The 19,327-nt window shown below is 34.6% G+C and overlaps 3 protein-coding genes across 3 annotated transcripts; all 3 read right to left on the bottom strand.

Moving 5' to 3' along the window:
- Nucleotides 1-3,843: 3,843 nt before the first annotated feature.
- LOC139875643 (putative disease resistance RPP13-like protein 1) lies at nt 3,844-6,751 on the bottom strand. The gene is made up of 3 exons (XM_071862963.1): nt 4,254-6,751; nt 3,988-4,088; nt 3,844-3,905 (listed from the first exon to the last, which is right to left on the bottom strand). Exons 1-3 carry the CDS (start codon nt 6,749-6,751, stop codon nt 3,844-3,846), a joined length of 2,661 nt encoding a protein of 886 aa, XP_071719064.1.
- A 280-nt stretch (nt 6,752-7,031) lies between these two features.
- On the bottom strand, nt 7,032-7,415 carry LOC139875642 (putative disease resistance RPP13-like protein 1). Its single transcript, XM_071862962.1, has one exon. The coding sequence runs from the start codon at nt 7,413-7,415 to the stop codon at nt 7,032-7,034; it is 384 nt and encodes a 127-aa protein (XP_071719063.1).
- Nucleotides 7,416-9,789: 2,374 nt separating this feature from the next.
- On the bottom strand, nt 9,790-15,991 carry LOC139877023 (casein kinase 1-like protein HD16). The gene is made up of 16 exons (XM_071864430.1): nt 15,387-15,991; nt 14,372-14,500; nt 14,171-14,244; nt 13,982-14,051; nt 13,824-13,879; nt 13,594-13,665; nt 13,387-13,481; nt 13,218-13,284; nt 12,991-13,120; nt 12,650-12,868; nt 12,425-12,567; nt 11,770-11,944; nt 11,575-11,665; nt 11,325-11,482; nt 10,959-11,147; nt 9,790-10,277 (listed from the first exon to the last, which is right to left on the bottom strand). The coding sequence occupies exons 1-16, from the start codon at nt 15,756-15,758 to the stop codon at nt 10,218-10,220; spliced, it is 2,100 nt and encodes a 699-aa protein (XP_071720531.1). The 5' UTR covers nt 15,759-15,991; the 3' UTR covers nt 9,790-10,217.
- Nucleotides 15,992-19,327: the final 3,336 nt, after the last annotated feature.

Below are 19,327 nucleotides of genomic sequence, written 5' to 3'. Positions count from 1 at the left end.
TTTTGATTGCTAACCAATGAAAAAGCATGACTTTTGAAGGAACATTATTACCCTAAATAACTTTAAGCCAAACGGGAGGAACAACGTTACCCGTTTGAATAACAACACGGATAATGTCGGCAACGGAATAAGACTCATTAAAACCAGCAACCCAATACACTTTTTCGTCGGCAGACTCATCAAGCTGGACAGTAGAGAGTAACGAAAGGAGTTCATCTGCTTTGTAAGCATCATTTTAGGAGAGTGGGCGAGGCAAATGCAAATCCCAACCAACCTGTTGTACATCGACGGTAGCAGGAAAACGAAAATGCTTGAGGCAGGCCTGCTGTTCGAAATCGAAACAGATAAGAAACAATGAAGGGTACTCGTCTTTTAGAACCTTTCCAACAACCCACAAATCAAACCAAAACGAGATACAAGACCCGTTTCCAATTTTCCATTTCTAATTTTTAGGCCTCACGATTGATTGAAGAGAGTCTTCTTTTTGTAGGTTTAAAAGATCCCTCCAAATTGGCGATAAATACCTTGATTGCAAGTCGGACACATTGTTCATGATCTTGCCTCTAAATGAAGCACCAAAAGAATTGACGACAATTGATTTCCAAAGTTGTTGCTTGTTAGAAATCAATCTCGCCCACCATTCAGCAAGTAGAGCATAATTCTTTATGTTCGTCGTTGAAATGTGTGCTTAATTCAGTAAGTTTGTATGATATCCACCTCGTCGTTATCAGTGTGATTTAATTTCAGTAACTTTGTATGATTTTTGTTTAATGTTCGTCGTTATAACGTAATTTAATTCAGTAACTTTGTATGACGTTGCTCGTAGTTGAAATTTTTTAATTTCAGTAACTTTGTTAGAAATCAAAAATAACTGTGATTTTTCATTCATTTAATAGAAAGTACAATAAAATATTAAAACGACGACATAATTAAACTAAAACACAATAAAATATTAAAAATGACATAATTAAACTAAAACATAATAAAAGTTACTTCATCTTCCAAATCTAAATAAAGAGAAATGTGATTAGAACGCCAACTCTGGGTTTCTTTTATACCGTTCCACTGTTCCTCTGTACGGAGATATGTAGCGGACAATTCCGGAACAGAGTCATCTGCGTAATACAAGACGTCCGTGTGTTCGGACGGAACCACTTCTTTCAAAAAGTATAAAAGGTCCTCTAAACCTACGTCGCGAACGTCAATTTCTTCGAACGTAAATTTCGAACTATGCGTATAATCGTAAAGTTTCATTTCATTACGTAATTTACTTCCGTAATACACTTCCAATGAGATAATCAACGGCGGAAGGGTCAACATTTTCGGTATGTTTGATGTGTGTTTGATGTGTGTATGATGTTAGTAATGTTGTTGATAATGGTGTGTTTAAATAAGAAAAAATCTGGCAAAAAAGTCGTCTCTAAAAATATGGCGCGAAATTTTTTACCTTTTTGGAGCCAAATTTTTTTTCGGTTTTGGGACGACATATCGGGACGACGTGTCGTCCCGAAAAGTTGGCGCGAAATTTTTTGATTCTTGGAGCCAGTTTTTGACACGAGAAATAATTAAAAAATGAAATTTTCTTTCGGGACCACATATTGTCTCTAAAGAAATGGTCAAACTTTTCATGAAAAGCTGCTAAGTTTTTGTCCTTTAGTGTATTTTTTGGGACGCCTATTTATCATCCTAAAAGTGTCGTCCCCAATTAGCACTTTTCTTGTAGTGGGTTTAGGAGGAATAACCCATTATCATAGAAAGTCAAAGGTCAGTGATATCTATTTTGCATTTGGAAATGTATAAATTATTAATTAAATATTTTGATTTTATTGTGTGTGAAATTTTAGGGTTTATTGCCCGTGATGGATGAACTTAAAGAAAGAAAAGATGGATATTATGTTGTCGCTGGAGGAATAACACCAACGCCACTTGGAGAAGAAAAATGTACAACTACTGTTGGTTTATGTCAAGCTGTGAGAGCTTTTGTTGATAAAAAGATATCACCTTTTATTAATTTATTGATTAATGTTTTTGGTTAATTGTTGATGACATGGCAATTTCAACCCATTTTGGCTTACCTACTGTAACCCAATCTAAAAAATGACCTGGCTGGCCTGACCCGTCATTCGACTTGCATGACCCGCCCGTCTTATCATCTGTATTATTTCTGGACATTAACTTGATGAAAGAAGTCATAAAAGTTATTGATTGTGGCCCTAACACAACCGTCACAAGGGCCAACATTTGGCATCAAAGGTGGAGCGACAGGTAGCGGTTACAGACTTACAGTCACGCCATAACCGCTGCAAACAACCTTCTAGCTGCCGCTATGCACACGAATGTTTCACGAATCACCACAATCGCATAATGCTCTTTTTAGTCGCTTGTGTGCATCGGACAAACATGGTTACTCAAAAACTTAACTAATGTTATGTTTAGACGCTTAAAAAATCTCGGTATTACGAAAATCAAACCCGAGGATCTTACTTTAGACAAAATCAAGAAATTTGCAAGGCTCGATATTGACCCATAAACCATCACGTGAAGATTACTGGGATGGTAAAAGGGCTTTCATGTAACTTATTATTTTAAATAACCGTGTTATTGCTGTTGAAGTTCGAGTCAGTTTTATGAACTTTCATTAAGGCTTGCATTGTTAGAGTTGAGAAAAGCAGAGTTTTCTGAAATGCTTTATTTGTCATTGTACTTTTTAAAGTTCTAATTGACCGGCGAATGATAAAAAAGTACGAACTGAAACTAACCAAAACCTTAGTGTCGTATCAAAGTTGAAGTGTTTACCTAACAAAAAACTGTAGTACCCTAAATGAGGCTCTGCAGCTTTTCTTCCAACAGTACATAAATCATTTGTAAGCTGATATATATTATTGTTAGTAAAACATTATGCAATATGTTGGCGTATACATATGAACCAAACCAGGAAAAGTGCACTTAATACTGTTGAACTCGAATTCACAAAAGAATTTCATATCCAACAAAAATTGAGGTTCTTGTCTAAAACTAGATGATCATATGTTGTGTTGTACCGTCCTTATGGCATATAAGGGCCCTAACAGCACACAATGACCTAACGGTAGACAAAGACCCACAATGTAGACAGGTCCCAAACTGCAGACAGGTTAGGGTGGCAATTCTGACCCATTTGACAGCAAACTGGTCGGGTGACAATTCTGACCCCTTCGATAACAAATGGGTTGGACGTCAATTTAAACCCATTTTTATGTGTCTGTTGGTGCTGCTTGTAACTGCTTAGACCTTTGGCAAAATTTTATGATCTAAATAACGCACAAGCTTCTTGCCAGATTCTGGGGTTCAATCTTATTATTCAGTTTGTGATTTTGTTTTTGGGGATTTGTGATGTGTCGATTGAATCTGGTCTTTATTTGTTTTTGGTCATAGAAACATGGTGATAATGTGCCTCTGTGGAAGCTGGATATGCAAAACTGGGCTGGCATTCACTTCATACTTTTGAAAAGTGGCAACACAAATTTATTGGGTAGTCATCTATAGATTTTTATTTTTATTTTTAAATTTTTTTATTTTTTGTTTTGAACAACAATTAGTTGCTACATAATCATATCGTTAAAATGTTGAGCTAACGATGATCAACTATAAAAAAATACGTGACTTCAATATATTTGTTGTCACCTTAAAATAAATATGGAATAGATAATGCAACTAATAATCTTCATAGCTCAATAAACAGGTACATTAAACACTAGCTGATATGCCATAAACATGAAATTATGAAAATCTTTATAAATTATTACATCACAAACAGAATTTTCAAGTTATAAAAAGCTACAACATGATAATCACAACAAACTCTTAAACTTTTGCACTGCTTTTCTCCTTTGGTGTTTTCAAAGCCGCTACAGCAGATAAATCACCTGTCATACATATCATATGAAATTCCCGAATTAGCATACTAATTCAAATTCATATCATGTAAAATACTACATAAGCTCTGACCACTACACTTGAGTTTATGAGGAATTGTATCAAACAGGTAGAGGGCTAGTTTATTAGCTACATAGGGCAAGATAACCAAAGCAGCACAATAAATACAAAACCTTACAAAACAAAAGCCACCAAACCAATTAATACACAACTTTATTAGTTTATACTTTATAGTGCCTTCCAAAGCTAATGGAATAATATAAGATAAAAATAAAAAAAAAATACCATGATGATGTTATTTCACGTGCCAATTAATACATCTGGAGTTCCTTCTCTACCTATGCACATGCACTCTCAAAGATGAAGTTGTGTCTGGCACATCTTTAAGATTAGGGCACCTCCAAATATCAAGTCGTTGAAGGTGAGTGAGGTGTTGTAAGACCTCTGAAACTGATTCAACATCCTTAAAACAATTGATTGTTAAACGAGTTAAAGATGGTGGAAGAAGAAACGATGTTGAATCAGTAGTATTATTCATTGCATCTTCTTCCACTGCAAATGAATTCACTCCTGAATCTTCACCCCATAACTCTAGTTGAACAAGTGAGGGTGGGTAATTCTGAAGGCCCCACTCTGACATTAGCTTCTTTAACTTTCCTATTTCTAGCTTCCTTAAATTAGGAGGCCACAACCCACGTGGAAATGAATCATCCATGCTTGGACAATTTGTTATCACCATCTCTTCCAAACATGTGAGACTTTGCAAATGTTCGTGAGAAAATGACTTCAAATTCTTGCAATACTTTATATCAAGAGACTTGAGAGAGGATGGGAGATCCACGTTCTTTACCATTGATCCCAATGTCAATGAATCACTATTAGGGCAATTGTAACTCTCCAATGAATTACAATCCCAAAGAAAAACTGATCTAAGGACAGATCCTTTGTCAATGCTGTTACTCCCCACATTAACACTAACCTCCTCTTTCTCTCCCATTGATACCAACTTATTACAATCATATACATACAACCTCTGTAAACTCACAAGAAGCCCGCATGCCTTCGATTCTGAATCCCACAAGTATCTCAATTTATCACATTCATTAATGCGTAGATCTTCAAGTGCCTTGAGATGTTTCAAAACATCCTCATCCAGTTTCATAAGTCCTTCAATACGAGCCATTGTCAACCTACGAATTGACGAAGACGCACAAATTATGGATCTTAACACTTCTTCAGAGCATACATTTATATTTAAAACCTCGAGTAACGGTAATGATCCAATTGAAACCTCGGCAAGTTTCGGACAATCTATTATAGATAGTTCAACAAGATTAAGAAACGATCCAGTTATAGCGTTGTTACCATCATCAGTTGTTAATTGTGTACAACTTCTACAACCATATAATGTTAGTAACCTTAACTGATTGAATGATGGATTTCCAACCCAAGTAGGAAATTTCACTCCCCCATAGAACAAAATCTGGAGTGTTTTCAACTTACGGTGAGGTCTTAGCCATTCAAGAACTTCATATTCAGACTGCAAATTTCGAGAATCATCAAACACGTCTGTCCATTTCAAAACAATATCATCAAGACCCTTCTTTTGTTGCAAGTTGGCATCCTTTGCTTGTATTGGTTCCAGCACCTTTTCTAACCCATTAATGGAAAGTCCACCCTGAAGATCAACAAGGTCCTTCAGTTCAGATATTTTAAACCCAATACCTCCTTCAATAATAACCTTCGATAGAGTTTGTAGCTGAGTCAACTCACCAATCCCTAATGGGCTCTTCTTCAACAGTGGAGTATCTTTCAAATCAAGATGTCGTAAGTTTATTAACTTCACAAAAGTGAACGTTAAGCTAGCTAAATTAGTACACCCACGAACCAGCAAGCTTTGCAGATTACATAGCTCACCGACTTGTTCTGGTAATCTTGTGATGTTAGTTCCTGAGAAATTGAGGTACCTTATATGCTTGAGACTACCAATAACCATTGGTACCTCGGTAATGTTACAATAACTCAAATTCAACACCCTTAGTAATTGTAGTTTTGGAAGTAATTCAACAAGAATGTTGTCCAATTTCAATCTCATCTTATACATGAACTTCACAGACATTGGTAGGAAGGTTCTTAAGTGTGTAGCTTTGTGTAATTCCTTAAACTTTCTATATATTGCATATTTTTGACGTATGAATGAAAAGTGACGGAACTTTTCAAAGGCTTCGATCCTACCATTTAGATCCATCTTCTCGTCCAACATACAGAAAAACTTACCCGCGACACTAATGGCCAGGTCATTCATCAAGTCGTGCATGATGTATTCAGATTTGCTATCTGTTGAATGTTGAAAAAAAGACCTCGATTGTAACTCTTCAAAATACCGGCTACCCAAACTCTCCATTGACATGTTGCCTTTTGATGGGTTTAAAAACCCCTCTGCCATCCACAGTAACACTAACTCGTTCTTGTCGAACACGTAGTCTTTTGGGAATAAACAACAATATGCAAAAAGTTGTTTTAGTTGACAAGGGAGATCATAATAGCTCAGCTTAAGAGCAGGAAGAATATGATCATTTCCAACATCTGAACTCCATATCTCACTGTTCAACAGCTTCTCCCATTCATCTTCATCATTTTCCTTAGTATTCAAGACCCTCCCAAGTGCTATCAAAGCCAATGGCAAACCATTACATTTCTTATTGATACCTTGAGCAAACGGTACAAGTGAGGGATGATTCTCAAAGTTATGTTCATCTAGCGCACATTTGGCAAATAAAGACAGAGAGTGTTCATCAGACAAAGGGTTCAGAATGTGTGGTGTTACCTTGGTCATTTGGCTAGAGTTGTTTTGCCAACGCCACCCATACCAACTATGGGCAAGATGCTCACGTTTTGATTACTTGCTTCACCCCTCAATAGCTTCTCGAGCAATGCCTCTTTATTCCATTCCCTACCCAAAACTTTGGACTCAGTTATTAGTGAAGTTTCCTCCAATTGTCTAGTGGTTGTGTTTGATCTAATTTCAACTTTCGCATTATTTACATCCAGACCTAGATTATCCTTTTCATTAACTAGATCATGCAATCTAGCTGTAATCTCCTTTAGCTTAGAACTCATCTTATGACCATAGTACCATACATCATGTTATGAGGAGTGAAATTAGTACAACAAGTTGGCATGATTTTCAGTAACTTACTGGAGCTTGCATGAGACCCTTGATTCAACTTGCGCGTTAAAGCTTCAGTGGCCAAGTCATCAAGAACGTCATCTATATCATAAACCAACTCCTGGAGATCTTTAAACCATAGCTCAACAGCTTTCTGTGTTATATGTTTTTGCTCTGCATCAGCAAGAACCGCTTGGATCATGGGCAATGTTCTCTTCCATTTTTTCAGCTGAGAATCTATTCCTTCAGATCGAGCCAGCTTCATCAATTCACCCGATACCAACTTTTCAATCAGAACGGTCACAACAGCACTAACAACGATTTCAGCCATGGGAACCTTGAAAATAAAGATCGTTTGTTTGTTTGTTTGTAAGGGAATTTGAATGAAATGAAAATAAAGAGTACACAAAAGCAGATCTATAAACAAAGAAGAAGACTCAAGACTTTTGAAGTTGAAAGATGACCAATTTGTGTGGCTGTTGTTTGGGTAAGGCTTCTTCTCTATTATTTACACTTGAAATGAAATGTTAGGTAAGTAAAGTTATGACATACTTTTTCTCTTCTTTTTTTTAAATAACCGAAAACAATTTTCAAAATAAAACACTCTCAACCGAAACCGAAAGATACAACACCGAAAAACTTAGTGACTCGAACTTAGAAAGCGATAATACCTAACACTATCTATCTATCGATGAGCCTTGAACTTAACGAAGAAACAAAAACCGTGAAATCGAACAAAACTAAAACTAACCAATATCTATGACAATGAACCAAAAGAATACAACATCCAACTTATGAAACAAAACGTCCTATAATACCGCTCTCTTCGTTTTCCCATTAATGGTCTCCTTATCGATTCGTTTACCATTCCGATTCGCAATCTTGTAAGCTAATACGTTTGAAGATCCATCGAAATGATACTACTTTGAAAATTTAATTAAAAAAACATATTACTTGTATATATAGCTGTCAAGTTTGTGTACAGTGTATATAACTAACTTTAATGAATGATAGTAGAAATAAAATTAGTAGAAGTCTTATTTTATCTAGACCTTGCAAATTTTGTTGAAAAGAACAAATTAGTATTTTAAGTTTGATCATTAATTTTAGTTAGCATCAATGGGATTGAAAAAAATGATAAATTACACTGCAGTGGTATCCCCTGTTCCAGCAGATATAGACATTGCAAATTAACCCTTATTATTATATTATTATATTATTATATTATGATCTTGATTGCAAATTAATCCTTATTATTATGATCTTGACAAATTATTTGTAAAATATAGAGTATACAAAAGCAGATCTTAAAACAAAGATGCAGACTCAAGACTTTTGAAGTAGATGACCAATTTGTGTGGCTGTTGTTTGGGTAAGGCGGCTTCTGTATTAATACACTTGAATTGAAATGTTAGGTAAGTAAAGTTATGACATATTTATGAAATGATACTGCTTTGAAAATTTAATTCAAAAAACATATTACTAGTATATATAGCTGTCAAGTTTTTGTACGGTGTATATAACTGTTGTTCAAGAAAAAAAAAAGAGCGTATATAACTAACTTTAATGAATGATAGTAAAAAAGAAGTTAGTGGAATGGTGCGTTTGATAAAACTGAATCATTTAGCGCTGAATGGTTCAGAATCTGAATGGTCCAGAGCCTCTGAATAAAGTTTGCTCTGAATGAAAATAAGCTGTTTGATAATCGTTTTAAATGAACGATATGAATTGAGTAAAATTACCTTATTAGCGTTTTACATGAATATAAATACAATATATTTTGTTGGTTACACGTTCAGGATGTGAATTTAAAAGAATATTACAGAAAAACTAGGCTCTTAATGGTTAAGAGAGTGTTTCAACTCTGAATGATTCAGCACTGAATTCTGAACCATTCAGCACCATATGTCATTCAAAGGTCAGAAACAAACACGCTGAATGTTGAATGGCTCAGCATTCAGCGTTGAATCATTCCATTAAGAGGCAAACAAACGCACCCGAAGTCTTAACTATTTTATCAAGACCGTGAAAATTTTGTTGAAACCAACAAATTAGTATATTAAGTTTGATCATTAATCTTGGCATCAATGGGATTGGAAAACATTGATAAATAACAGTGCAGTGGTATCCCCTGTTTGTTCCAGCAGATATAGACATTGCAAATAACACTGCAGTGGTATCCCCCTGTCATTATTGAGTTTGTCCCCATTTTATTGTCTAGAATTCTTTTTTTTTTTTTTTTTTGTCAAATTAATTGTCCACTCTCATAAATAGGTAATAATAAAAAAATAAAAAAATTTATACCCTTACTTTATGCATTTATGACAAAAAGGGGTAAATAGTAAGGGCTAAAATTATAAAGTAAAAAAGACTTTTCTTAAACTACTCTCACAAATGTTTACATTTTCATTTTGGAATGTCCCATTACAAGTGTGTGTACTTTCAACCAATGTGTCCATATTGTACTTTCAACCAATGAGAAGAGGTTATCCTGGAGAGAGAAGATTTCTGAATGGTGAAGAATGAAGTTAATGGGATTTCCTAAAACTGTGTGCAAAAAGTAAGTGGACAGTTATAATGAGACGGAGGGAGTATGTGTTTTTTGTCCGGAGACAATTAATTACCGACCGAGGGTGTAGTAATGAACTCAAATACACAAAGTTTAACACAGAACCGTCTGTAATCGACCCATTGTTTAAATAATAAAAGATGAAAGTTTACCACAGATAGTTCTACCAATTATGAATTCAAGAATTACAGTGTACTCCTGGGTTAATTATACTCCGTATTTCTTTTGTTGATTAAACTGTGTTGCCTTTCGAAGTTGTAATTTTCTAGTGCTTTTTCGGCACATACAGAAACAAATAGGTAGTATCGGCCTTCTGTCATCCATGATCAATTTTAAGCAAGATCCTAAGGTTCATCAAAGGATCATTCATGCAACAACCATACATAGAGGAGCCAACTATACAACTTCAAAATTAAATAAATAAAAAATTTACAAACTATACTACTGAAAAAGAAAATACCAACTTTTAACATCTTATGTCACCAGATATGTCAAAAAGAAAAGACACGGCTTCCTCAATTTCTATTAAATCTCGCCTATTGGCCTTCCCCTTGCTATATATCATCAAGAAACGGTTCTTCCATAGCAAATGCAAGCAAGATACAAATTCTTCGCCCACTTTCCCTAAATGTTGCAAAACCAAAAATCATCATTAATAACTGCCAACGTCATGTTATATAACCACGAATGCAGTGATGTTTGTATTAGAATTGCATTTTCAACCAACTTACTTAAGAATGAGTTGATTTGCGATGTAGGTTTTCTAAAACTGGTTTGATAAGAAAGATAGCAAAACAGAGACGTGCAAAATATCATTTTAACGCTTTATAGTCTCTTTGATTATCTTGATCAGATACTTGATATAGTATTATAAAATGACGATAATGTAATCATAAACGGCTAATTAATAAAAACTTTACTCCCTCCGTCCTAATTAAATAGTCCACAGACCAAAAAATACAAAGTTTAAGAGATGACATTATCACAATTATCACACTGTACTTTATGTTCACTTTTACAGGTTTTACCCTTTACTTTTTACCTTTCTTTAAAGATATTTAACTCATTATTCTTATTAATTCAAAATGAAATTGGACTATTAATTTGGGGCAACACAAAAAAGAATACTAGACTATTAATTTGGGACGGAGAGAGTATAAAATTGGGCCAAAGCCCAACCAAACTTGACCCAGCATGTACTAAGAAAATGGCACATTTTAACCCGAACCCATGTTAACAGATTACTCAACCTGCTCATCTTACCACTTCTGGACAAAAGCTCATGATTTCATCAGGTAAACTAACCTTTACATGTGTGCTTGGAAATTGAGACGTGCGCAAAGTTTCCTGTGTTTCATCTCCAGGCTTACGACGGGGCACGCTTAAAATGAGAGCAGTCTGATCAGACGTAGCAGCAGTTGACGTAATACGATAACCATTATCCCACCTTCTATGAATCCCTTCACTAGGATACAGAAAATCCAACTCCACCACCTTCAAATATTATATCAACAAATTTAATGGCAACTTAAAAAAATACATATATTACCAATATCTATACATAAAAAAACAGGCATATGTTGGTGCAAAAAACGTGAAATTTAAGAGGGGTGTACCTGATCGGTGAAACATATGTTGGTGCAAAAAACGTGAAATTTAAGAGGGGTGTACCTGATCGGTGAAACCAGCATTGCGTGACATGACAACACCCCAACGTGTACCAGCAGTTGCCATTGATGTCACATGGAACCCTTCTCTCCATTTTTTGTTAATCCACTTATAAGGGAATGAATCACTTACTTTATATGACTGTTGAGAATACTGGGTCCCTGCAAAGGGCAAATTCGTAATTTTTAAGTACAAATTCAGAGTATAAAAAATATTAATATATTGACTTTGACCTCACTTTTTTGCTACAGACCTTTAGACATGACAACAAGAGAGCTTCCGTTGTTAGCACCAGCAATGGAGCTGATGTAATAGTTCTTCTCCCATTGTTCCATAATCCATTCCTATTAAGATTACATAATTAGTCAACAACACTTTTAAAATCAATAATAAAAATATAGACTTTTATTAAAGAAACCATGTGATGTGGGATTTAAATAAAGAAAACCTTGTGCAAGAAAAAAGGAGACAGCTCATAAACTTGGTGTGTAAAGCCGGTTCCAGCATCCATTATAATTGCCCACAGATTCGAACAAGAAGCAACAGAACTAACAAGTAAACCGTCTGCATTTCCCCTCTCAATATGTTGTGCAAGTCTTGCATCAGCAACATTGTAATGGTACCTGATAAAATGATGCACCAAATATTTTTACATCAATATACCTCGGTCAAACATAGTCAAACTCGGTCAAACTTAGTCAAACTCGGTCAAGCTTGGCCAAAACTCAGAATTACTTCAAAAATCAGACAAAATTCGGGATTAGTTGGTCAAAATCAGTCAAAATCAAATTTGGCCAACATCCGAGTACTCGGTTTTTGCAACTCGGGAAGTAATCGGTCAAAATTAGTCAAACTAGGTCAAAACTCAATCAAACATGGCCAAAACTCGGAATTACTCTGAAAATCGGACAAAATTCAAACTCGGAAAATTGGTCAAATCAGTCAAAACTAGGTCAAATCAGTCAAAGTCAAACTTGGTCAACATCTGAATACTCCCTAAAAATTCCAAAACGAGTACTTCCTAAGTAGCATTTTTGCAACCTTTTTTACAACACGAATCTGCTTGAAGATTTAAAAAAAATCAGCATAGAGAAATTATGCACCTTTGTTTCATGGGTAGCCTGGCATTGTAAACCGAGACCCACTGAGTAGCAGGAACACCCATTCGAATTCTCTTCTTAGGCTGACCATCATCATCTTCATCAAGATTCAATCTTCCCCGTTTTTGGCCAACTTGAATTATAATCTAATAACACAAGTATGTGTCAGAAACAGTAGGTAACTTACTATTACATTAATCAAAACATTGAATTGAAAAGATGGATTACCTTTTGAGCACCATCTGTATTAATTGGTCTTATGGCAGGATTCGTGCCAAGTAAACCCTCAAACAAAGATATTAGCTTAGAATAATTGGGCTCCTCATCAAACTTCATATTCACAACTATATCAAGAAATTGTTTGAATGGAGCAGGGCAGAAACCACACAACATTTCAGGTGATGTTGTCATTTTCTTCTTGCAAACCAGAAATGACTTGTTGTCACCCTAACAAAAATATTAAATTATTCAAAAGTCAATTCTTCAAACCTTAATTATTATTTTATTAAATTATTATTATTATTTATTATTATTATTATTATTATTATTATATGAAGTAAAAGAAATACCTGATACCCTTGCCAAGGCAGTCTACCACGATGAAGAAATACAAGTGTATATGCAAGAGATTCAAGATCATCTCTTCTACTAGCTGTCCTTCCCAAATGTGCATGGACACTCGCGTATCTAACCGTTCCTCTACAGTAGAATGACAAAAATATTTTAGGTAAAAAAGATAGTTTATATTATGTGAGATTAATAATTTGTTTCAACTAGCGGGTAAATCATAAATTACCTAAACATATCAGGCCTCTGGTCATAGTCAACATGTTGACCATTAGAGCTTTCACGCCACTTAGTTGCTGCATAATAACATAGATAAATGGATGCATTAATTAAATAAGAAAAGAATTTCATCAAAGATCAACAAGAAAGGAAAAAAGCCATTCGGATGAATGTCTTACCTAGGCCAAGGTCAACAAGAAATAGTCTCTTTTCTTGAGGTGTTGATGGTTGACCAAGTAAAAAGTTCTCTGGCTTTACATCTCCATGTACATAACTAATTTCAACAAAGTCAAATGTAAGAAACAAACATCAATATCAAATTTTATATAATAATAATGAGAATCAAGACAACTTGGAAACAAAAAAAAAAACAAAGAATAACAAACCCTCTAGAATGCATCTTTTCTAAAATAGACAAAGACTCCACTGCTATACAAGCTACCATTTCTGATGACATCCTGGCAAACAGGCACACAATCAAAAAGTCAAATCACATGAATGAACTTATGTTTTTCCATTTACTCTTGGCGTGTAATCTTTAAAAGTAACATAAAAGAAACAAAAACATGAAAAAGAGCCAGAAGCATTGGTTATGTTCATAAGATTAGGAACTCACGTCTGCCCAGAAGAATTCCAAATGTCCCACAAACTAGGCCCAAGCATATCCATGACCTGAACGCGAGAAAAAGATTTAAAAAATAAAAAAAATAAAAAAATAACAATAATAATATTTATGTAACAAATTTTAAATGTGAAAGAAACTTGATATCATACCATCACATAGTAGTCTCCTTGTTTTCCTTTATAGTGAACTTTAGGCACTCCATGACTACCGCCGAGAGTACTGTCCCACCAACACCAGAATATTATATGTTTTTATTTCTTGTTAAAGAGCTAAATAAATATGTTTACATATCACACACACACACACACACACACACAAAACAATAAATGTGAACGTACTTGTAAACTTGCCACTCGTATGGAGGACCATAACTACAGCCTTTGCTATTTCTATGCTCAAATTTAAGAGCTACCTGCCATGTCCAGAATCAAAGAAAATGGACTGTAAATATCAGACTTGATAATACATATGTATATATACATACATATACATATACATATACATATACATAAATATACACACATATATATATACACTACCTCTGTTGCACCAGGACCGGATATGCGATCAGTTCCACCAGAAACACGGCGACCAACAAATACTTGACCGAATCCACCTTTGCCTAACTTCCTTTCAACCTTGTATTGAGGTGAATTACCTACTTGAACCTGAAAAGAAGCCGCTTAAGAACCATATACAGTAGCAGATCCTGATTTTAATAATAACTTGAACGTACTTCAATAATCTAATCAACGCAATTTCAAAGTGATAAATATAATAACAGACATATGATATATACACTATCAGCAACCTGAATACATTCCATGTTAGGAAATTCGATTGAGCATCAGAATCTGAGTATAGTTTATAGGTTCCACATAAATGGCATGCATCAAATCTAAGATAAGTTAATTGTGGCATTTAGCAACAAAGTTGTAGCATAATATTTGTAATAGTGTATATAAATAATAATTAATAGCTGACTCATATCGACATGCCTTTGGTAACATCCTAAGTAAGCTGCAACATATACTACTTCGAATTGAAATTATGTTACTTACGCACTCCTAAGGTAACATAACAACTGGTTTACAGATTATTAAGTGACTTCATAAACTGTACGCATTCTTAACCAATGCCCAAGATACTTCAATCATTCTGTAATTATATCAACACATTCAATCACATAAAAAATGGCCCATTAATCACTAACAGCATGTCGTCCATCATCACTTCACTAAAGTATACTGTAATTATATCCCTAAACCATCTAGCAATTTACATAACACAATTATCTACAACCGGTAGATAACACAATTATCTACAACAAGACATCTAATTAGTCTATTTCTAATTAGGCAAAAAAATAACCACTCATTGCACATAAACCCAAAATTACTTGCTATTCTCTAATTTTGCTGAAATTTTAATCCAATACTCTAATACTTAATTACACCCGAGACTATACATATAGATATCAACAATTTATATGAACAAAAACACAATCAAATTAAATACTAAAAATAATATCAAGAGATCAATAAAATAACATACCCTATCAGGAAAAGGAGCAGTATTCCCTTCTTCTTCCTGACCAGTAACCCTATTAGCACTCAAACCACCACTACCATCAGCCATTACTTCTTTCACTGTTTCTTTTTTATCTTCAGATATTAAAACAATCACCGACTTTTTATCCAAACACTTTCTCTGCCGCCGTGGCTTTTTCTGTTCTTTCGCCTCAACGACCGCAGCTCCAACCGCCACCACCGCCGCAGCCTCCCTAGCAACAGCCGCTCGAGTCTTCACGTAATTACCGACTAAATGTTCCGATCGTTTTACCGGCTTACCGGTGGCACCGACTTTCTTCTTCCTATCAATTACCGGAGCACGGCCACGACGTACTCCACTTCGAAATTCCGGCATTCTTTATCCATAAAATTCACACATGATGATAACGAATTTACCATTATCTACTCTGAAACCCTAAGCATATTCAATTGATTTTCAAACAATTGACAGAAATTGTAAGCAGAATCGTTTTATTGATTATTGATTGATTGATTAATTGATGCGATATTGGATAATGATTATGAATTATGAATTTTGAAATAATTTTGAAGAAAATGTATTTAAGGTTTGTTGTGTGTACGAGCTAGGTCAAATTTGGGGAAAGCGTGGGGTTGAAAGAGGGGCGCGTGAGGTTTTCTTATACTAATAATGAGTCATACTAATGAGACATTTGTATATATTTTATATTTTATATATTTTATTTATATTTTATATTTATATTTTATATTATATATATTTTATAATTTATATTTTATTATTAATATTAATTATTAATTAATAATTAATGTAATAATAATTACTGTGTAATTACTGTTTCCGTTGTGAATATATATAAATTACTGTACAATTTTAAATTTTCTTTTTACGTTCCCTTTTTAGAATAGATTTTGAATTTTGAATTTGAATTTGAATTTGAATTTGAATTTGATTTTGAATTTTAAATTTACAAGTGAAAAAATTTCTCTACTATTAAAGGTAGTAGCATCTTTCAACCACATTAAATTTGACTAAGTTATTTTTTAACGGCCAAAATTATAAATCAAATTACCAAATTAGTAGAACCTGAGGCTCTGTTCCACAACTATAATTTGGAGAGAAAGGAATTGATTTGGAAGGAAATCAAACTCACAAATGCGTTCCAAAGTTTTGACATGAAAGAAAGGGAAGGGAATGGATGAGTATTTTACTCTTCATCTCTTACTTTCAAATTGGAAGGATTTGAAATCACTCCCTTTCATTCCTATTTTTTTCATTTCATTTCCTTTATAAAAAAAACTTGAGAACAGACCCTAAAGAAAAATTACAACGGATTACATAACCAAAAGTTTCAGGAAATAATATTTCTACCTCTACTATTAAGCCAAAATAATAAAATAAAAAAAAGAATAAAATTAAATAAAACACACTCCTTAATTTGCATGAGTATTAAACACGATCACATTCCTGAATCTCCATATCCAAACCGTTGTAGCAGCAATAATGAATACCCAATTCTTCCAATCTACACTAGGTTGAACGTCATCTATCCAACTTACTAATTCTTCCCATGACATCACCATAGTTTGAATATCCACATCAGTCCAAATTTGAATCCTTCCCCATAGTTGAAGAGCCAAAATACAATCAAAGTAAACATGATCGACGTCTTCTACCCCTTCACCACACATTTAGCAATCGATGTCCAACAATTCCACCCCATTTAAAAGGAGATTAAATCGATGAGGTAATGCATCTCGAGATAATCTCCACAAGAATACATTTATCTTCAAAGGAATAATCTTGTTCCAATTCATGATGATCGACGATGAAGGCAACGAGGTATCATCAATATGCTTTATGATCTCAGCTACATTAAACACACCATTACTTGAATATTTCCATGCCCAAGTATAATTGCTATTTTGCAAAGTAACGTTAGATATATCACTCAACAAATTAACAAACTCTTGTTGTGTTCTTCCACTAACTTCACGTACCCATTTCCATATACAACTATCATTTATCCTTCGACTTGCAAGCGAGCAGTTAGCATCAACTTCTAAGTGAAAAATCCGATTAAATCTAACATTAAGAGGTGCATCTCCAACCTAATGATCTTTCCATAACATAGTATCTCTTATTTCACCAACGTTTTGGTATAGTGACTCCTAAGGCATAATATTTCTTTCGGCAACCAATGAAAACGATTTGGCGTTCTCAACCCAAATACTGTTACCATTAAGCTAAAGGTGTCGACAACCTATATCAATACCATGAACCGCCTTAACAACTTGAACCAACATATCATTCGATCTTGAGACCACTCTTCATCTCCATTTTTATAGTACTCCGAGATTAAACACTTTTACACTTTCGATGCCCAAACCACCCTTCTCCTTTGAAGCTAACGCCAATTCCCACTTAACCCATCTAATTCTTCTCTTTTCTTGTTCGGTTTCCCTCTAGAAAAAAGATGATCGGAGTCATTCAATCTTTTTAATTACCCTTCCTGGACACCGAAACAAGGAAAAACAGTAAATTCCCAAACTTCCCAACACGAATTTCACAAGACTCAATCTTCCCCCTATGGACAACATACTTTCTTTCCAATTCACGGGGCGTTTGTTGAATTTACTTATCAATCCGTCCTATCTACATAAACACTTCATGTTAATCCCAAGAGTTAGCCCAAGGTATGTAAATAGGAAATCTCCTTGTCTACAACACGTGGCCGAAACTAGTGAGCATAGCTCGTCATCAGACACACCGATTTCATACACATGGGACTTATCAACATTCACCTTCAAACTAGATGCTTCATGAAAACTCATCAAACATGCGAAGAATGCTAACCATATCATCCATGTTCCATTTCGTACACATGACCACATCATCTGCATAAAACAAATGTTAAACAAGAAAACTTGTACCACCAATTCGAGCACCTCTAATCAAACCGTAAGAAAGATTATGACGAATGAAAAGATTTTGACTTTCCATAACAATAATAAATAGGAACGAACTACGAGGGTCACCTTATCTCAACCCCTTTTCAATCGAAAACTCCGTCATATGACTCCTATTTACAAGAACCAAGTACCTAGCTGAATTAAGACACATCTTGATCCATCTCCTCCATTTACCACCGAACCCTAAAGATTCAAGAATGAAATCTGGATATCTCTAACTAACTGTGTCATATGTCTCTTCAAAATCAACTTTAAACAATAACAGTATCTTGCGGTTCTACTTATACCAAGCAATGACTTCACTGGATATAATGGGTCCATTCAATATTTGCCTTCCAACTATAAAAGCAGATTGTTCCACCCTAATTATATTCCCTACCACCTTTGCCAACCCGTTAGAAAGAATTTTCGTAACAATCATAAATGCATCCCAATAAGTGATATCGGCCTGTAATCCTTGACTTTTGTAGGGTTTGACACATTTGGAATCAACGTAATAAATCATGAATTGGTCCCACAGGGATGAGTACATGTTTTGAAAGATTTCCCCACAGCCACGAATACATCTTCGTTTAGAAGTTCTCAATGGGTCTTTAAAAATTGAAAAGTGAAACTATCGGGTCCAGGGCCTTTTAACCCACAACACATCCACACCGCATCTTTTATTTCTTGTGTGCTAATATCCTTTTCTAACATATCATTATTATCCATCAAACACAACAAGAGAATCATGAGACCTGAATTTATTACAAATAAAGATAAAGAAACATGCTTTAACATGTATTGGATCAACCACCCAACTTCCATCTATCATCAATCCCTGAATGTTATTACTTCGTCTTCTTTTTTTTTTTGAAGTGCATGATAGAATTTCGAATTCTTGTCATATCTACTCTCCGTTTCAATCTAGCTTTCTTTCTAGGCCATATCCATATTTTCTAATCTTTGTAATTCAAGAAACTCATTTTCCATGTC

Source organism: Rutidosis leptorrhynchoides, chromosome 11 (assembly GCF_046630445.1).
Source record: "Rutidosis leptorrhynchoides isolate AG116_Rl617_1_P2 chromosome 11, CSIRO_AGI_Rlap_v1, whole genome shotgun sequence".
NCBI lineage: Eukaryota > Viridiplantae > Streptophyta > Magnoliopsida > Asterales > Asteraceae > Rutidosis > Rutidosis leptorrhynchoides.
The sequence above is the reverse complement of the archived record's forward strand: the minus strand, read 5'-3'. Positions and strand labels throughout refer to the sequence as shown.